This window comes from Pelodiscus sinensis, chromosome 10 (genome assembly GCF_049634645.1).
Source record: "Pelodiscus sinensis isolate JC-2024 chromosome 10, ASM4963464v1, whole genome shotgun sequence".
Classification (NCBI taxonomy): Eukaryota; Metazoa; Chordata; order Testudines; family Trionychidae; genus Pelodiscus; species Pelodiscus sinensis.
In genome coordinates, this window is record NC_134720.1 from 37026124 (window position 1) to 37030965 (window position 4842).

The 4842-nt window shown below is 37.7% G+C and overlaps 1 protein-coding gene across 2 annotated transcripts in view; it reads right to left on the bottom strand.

Moving 5' to 3' along the window:
* WDR49 (WD repeat domain 49) overlaps positions 1 to 1903 on the bottom strand; it is a 90799-nt gene extending 88896 nt beyond the window's left edge. For both annotated transcript variants that reach the window (XM_075937883.1, XM_075937882.1), the window contains exons 1-2: positions 862 to 1903; positions 321 to 538 (exon numbers count right to left, since the gene is read on the bottom strand). In XM_075937883.1, coding sequence (XP_075793998.1) covers positions 321 to 479 — 159 coding nt within the window. In that variant the 5' untranslated portion in view covers positions 480 to 538; positions 862 to 1903. The remainder of the gene's footprint in view (positions 1 to 320; positions 539 to 861) is intronic.
* Between the last annotated feature and the right edge of the window lie 2939 nt (positions 1904 to 4842).

The following is a 4842-nucleotide window of genomic DNA, read 5'->3' on the forward strand; positions in this document are numbered from 1 at the left end:
ATGAGGAGTAAGCGAAGTTGGAGGAAGCGTTCTCTACTTCGAAATAAGTGCTGTGTATATGCTCCCAATTTCAAAATAAGCTATGCAATTGATGTAGCACAATTTGTGTAGCTTATTTCGAGTTAAGCCCTGCTGCGTAGACACACCCTAGGAGAATTTTGTCTGTTTTGACATCCTATATTTCTTATGCAGAAACACACACCTTTCTTGATACCTTATGGCAATATAAATGTACCAGTAATTGAAAATGCTGTCTATATTTTCTTGATAAGCAACTCAAAATTCTTTCAATTAATATTTTAATTAGGAAATTCACTTACCATAAATTTCTCCTGCATTTTCATAAAATCAGAAACACTTAGTCTGTTTTCAAGTTGTTCCACAACATTGTTCATTGCTGCAGCGTCTTCTGTTCCATCTGAGGTCAAACACCCAGCACTGGAGTGAGAGTCATTAAGTGAAATATATGTGTAGCTCATGCTTGATTCACTTTAACGTCTTCTTGGTACTTAAGCTTGTACTTCACTCAGTGCTTGTCCTTTAAAGAAGAATTATTTTAAAAGGTTGTTGGGTTTTTTGGGTAGAAATCCAATAGCTCAAATTCTGAGACAACATACATTGGGGCGGGGAGGGGAGAGGGGGAGAAATCAATTTAAATAAACTAATACAGTTTTAATTCTTGACTTTGAATTTTATTTTGTAAGATAACAAAGATTCTCTCCAACATTCTGTTTATAAAAAGGTACAGTTTACCTGGCTTCCTTTGACTGTACCTAACACAGAAAGCAAGTTTAGAAACATTTCTATTTGACATCTGACCATGTATTAGAAAGTCAGATATTGAAAATCCATTTTACTTACCATGTTAATAATGTGATTATTAATGTGGTCATTATAACTCCATTATTTTTGCAGAATACTTCGGTAAAATCTACAACTGGTTTTTACTCTTGAATAAATTGTTTCAACTAAAGGAATGTGCGGAGTCCATTGCTTGCCTTTTCTTGTTGCTTACAAATGTTTCCTGGCAACGTATACAAAGCCAGCTAAGCTTCCCTCCCTTCTCTGGTTATTGGTCAAAATGGAGGTATTTGCATAATAGGGCTATTTGCAAGCATGATTAGATGTACAGAGTAGCTATAAAGGAATGGCAATGTTACCATTTAATCAAATGTGTTACAAGCCCGCCTATAAAAGTGACTTTTTTGCATACCACAAAAAAGATTTGTTTTAAGCAAACCACCTTTTATGTAACAATATACTGCAAATTTGGAACCTTACTTTGCAATTCTCATTGTGCCCACTGCCAGGCACAATCAGAAAGAAAAGATTCAACTTGGCTAAAAGGGTGGGTAAGATTTGATTTTCTATCCTATGTTTGTGTTTAGATCGTAAAATAATTATATATAGTTATGTATTATATCTGAGACCCATATCAGGATTGGATCCCCATGTGCAAGATTCTCTTTACGCACAAAAGTAGACCAACTTTCACCTGCTTGAGAGACCAGAGCCAGTAAGATAGGGGCAGACAAAGGGGCCTAGAGAGAGACACAATGTCCCTCCAACCACATATCCTTAGTTGTCACCTGCCGTCACACACTGGGACCCATATGGTGTATCATTAAGCAATTCTAATAGTTGACGAGGACCCTGATGGAAATCTTTCCCAAACCCTCTCTTGTGGCCTTCAAATCCTTCCCCAACCTGATCATCAGGAGCATCCTTCTCGCTGACCAGGACCCAGAAATTCAAACTGGCACTAGACTCTGCCAGAACATATGTAAAATCTGCAGACTGCTAGCATGAGCAGTTCCATCCTCCCTCCCCCAAATACCACCTTTCCAAATTCCTGGGTACGTCTAAACTACATGGCTCCGTCGACAGAGCCATGTAGATTTGTTTTTTTTGGCAAAGACAAATGAAGCTGCGATTTAAATGATTGCGGCTTCATTTAAATTTACATGGCTGCTGCGCTGAGCCGACAAACAGATGATCAGCTGTTTGTCGGCTCAGCGTGCTAGTCTGGACGCTCCCCTGCCGACATCAAAGCCCTTTGTCGGCAGCCCCGGTAAACCTCATCCCATGAGGAATAACGGGGCTGCCGATAAAGGGCTTTGATGTCGGCAGGGGAGCGTCCAGACTAGCGCGCTGAGCCGACAAACAGCTGATCTACTGTTTGTCGGCTCAGCGCGGCAGCCATGTAAATTTAAATGAAGCCGCGATCATTTAAATCGCGGCTTCATTTGCCTTTGCCTGTCTAATCTACATGGCTCCATCGATGGAGCCATGTAGTCTAGACACAACCCCTGAGTCCTATACATGCTTATCATAACAAGTAGTGTACCTCGGTCAGTGCACTAAATGCTCCAGTAACAACTGTGTAGGACAGTGAAATTTACTAGTATGCTCTCAAATGAACTCACACAGAAAAATGAGAAGACAGAAAACATGTCACACATGGAGAGACACTTCAGAAAATGATCACTTCGTATCTGACCTCTCAGTCCTTGCCTTAAAAGGAAACCTGTAAAACCATCAGAAAACAAGTCTAGAAGCTTAAATTCATAACTTTTCCAGATACTAAAATTATAATCTAATCTATATGATGACACTAAATGTATGGCTTATTACAACGTGTAGCCCAATGCCTCCCCATTTGTCTTAGGAGTGCAGTATTGTTAACAAGCCACTTCACCTTAAATACATGTTAACTACATGTGACACCTTGTATTCAGCTGACACCCAGTACCTTTCCCAGATCTGAAGAGGACTGTGGTTCAAAAACTAGTTTCTTTCATCAGAAGATATTCAATGAATATTATCTACCCACATTTTTCTTTTAAAATGTGATCATTTATACCCCTTTTTAAGGCTTTAGATTTATAATTAGTTTCTGCCTACCTAATTAAAAAAATTCAAAGGTTCACAAAGCTAAAATGGAGAGGAATGTCCTCATTGTCAAAATAAGTTTTGATTTATGTTTCTATGGGGAACATACATGCATGATCATCCCAGTAAAATTAAAAACTCAGACACCTTCCAGAGTTAAATACAAAAGGAATATTACCCTCCAATGTGTAGGAAAAGGTTTGTGAGAAAGATCACTGGAAAACAGGATGCACTTCAGTGCCAGTCAAAACAACAGGAGCAGGGGAGGGACAGGTGAAACAGGTTTTCATAGACACAGAAAAATACTATTTATCTCATTTTAGGCTGACCACCATATTTCATTCCTTTGGTAAATCAAAGTTTTGTTGAGCTCTGGAGCTCCCATATAATTCCTCTGGAGACTTCATGGCTGCTGCAGTAACATCTGAGGTGGAGGGTAACCATCTCTGTTGGGCTTGACTGCCACCACTTTTACTCTGAGTTGAGCGTAAACAAGTGAGCAACTTTGACATAATATTCATTAAATTCTTAGCTAAATAAAAGTGAATTTAAGCCCTTCTACATTTTCACTCCACCTATATGCTATTAAAAATATCAAAGCTTTTCACCAGAAGTGGTCCCAGATTTTCTAAAATTTTGTTTAGCGGTTTTTACTGGGCTATTTTTTACATTTAATATAGTATCTGCTCTGAATGCAAGTTTTAAGTAAGATTGCTAAAGGAAGACCTACTCTGAAGTGTTTTTAACTGCTGTAATAGAAGACTGCAAAAAGCACACATTTCAACTATTCTTTTAGGTAACTTTCATTAACAGCTGAGAAAAGCTCAGGGCTCTGTGCAAGGAGCTGACTGACTGGGCAGGGTTGGTTAATCACCTGTGAAGCTGTGCTACTATGCAGCTTAGAGGGATACAGAGGAGAACCTAGGCCACTTTTTGAGCTTGAGGTTTTTAGATAACAATTTTCATAATATAAGCTTTCATGTTTTGTACTGTGCAAAACTTTAAAGCGTCACCGTGTTGGAGTCAAGCAGTTCAGTGTATTTGAACATCTGAAATATTCACCACAGAGTACAGTATAACTGATGTAACTTTCCACCAAATATCATCTCTAGGCCTCCTGAATCCCTAATCATATTAGTTACAATCTGTGTCCTTGATCACCATTAACAGAGTTACAAGTAGTAAAAATTTGGCTGCATGTCATGATGTGCTACTTGCAAGTTAGAAAATAACTTCTTTCCTAAAACAGGATAGTTTTAAAGACCCTTCTTTTCCCTGGGATAGAATACATATAAAGCTAATTGTCATGTATAATGGATATACATTTCAGAATGTCATTTCCTAAACAAAGTCAGCCATGTGTGTACATGTGTAGACACACAAATATAAAGTATTGTAATTCAGTGCTCAAACTTGACAGTAAGATAGTAATAAATAAAATGAAGTGATATGGATTCGTGTTTTGCAACCTTCGTTCCTAAACCAATATTAGCAGTGTACCTAGTCCTCTTTGCTAACATCCTCTACAATTAAAAAATCATCAATTAGATGTCACTGCTGGGATGTAAAGTGCTCATTAGGATGTCCATTATGTATTTTAGTTTTTAATTGAAATTTAAACCAGATTTGACAAATTACCCCTGTAATTTGTCAGCAACAGGAGTGTAATCCCACTGCACAAATTGCCATTATTCTTTCATCTTTGTGATTTAAAAACATTATTGTGGTTGAATATCTTACTCAAACTTTAACTGACCACACATTTCAAAAAAGTTGGCACTCTGACAAATGAAAAACAGGAAGACTCACTTTAAAAAACTGATTTTAAATGCCTTTGACCTAACACTTCCTGCACCCATAATTTTCTCTCAATTTCTTACATTTAGTGTATATTCCTCAATTATAGGGAAACAGGTTACACATTTTTTTTTCAAATACAAAGAGACAAAC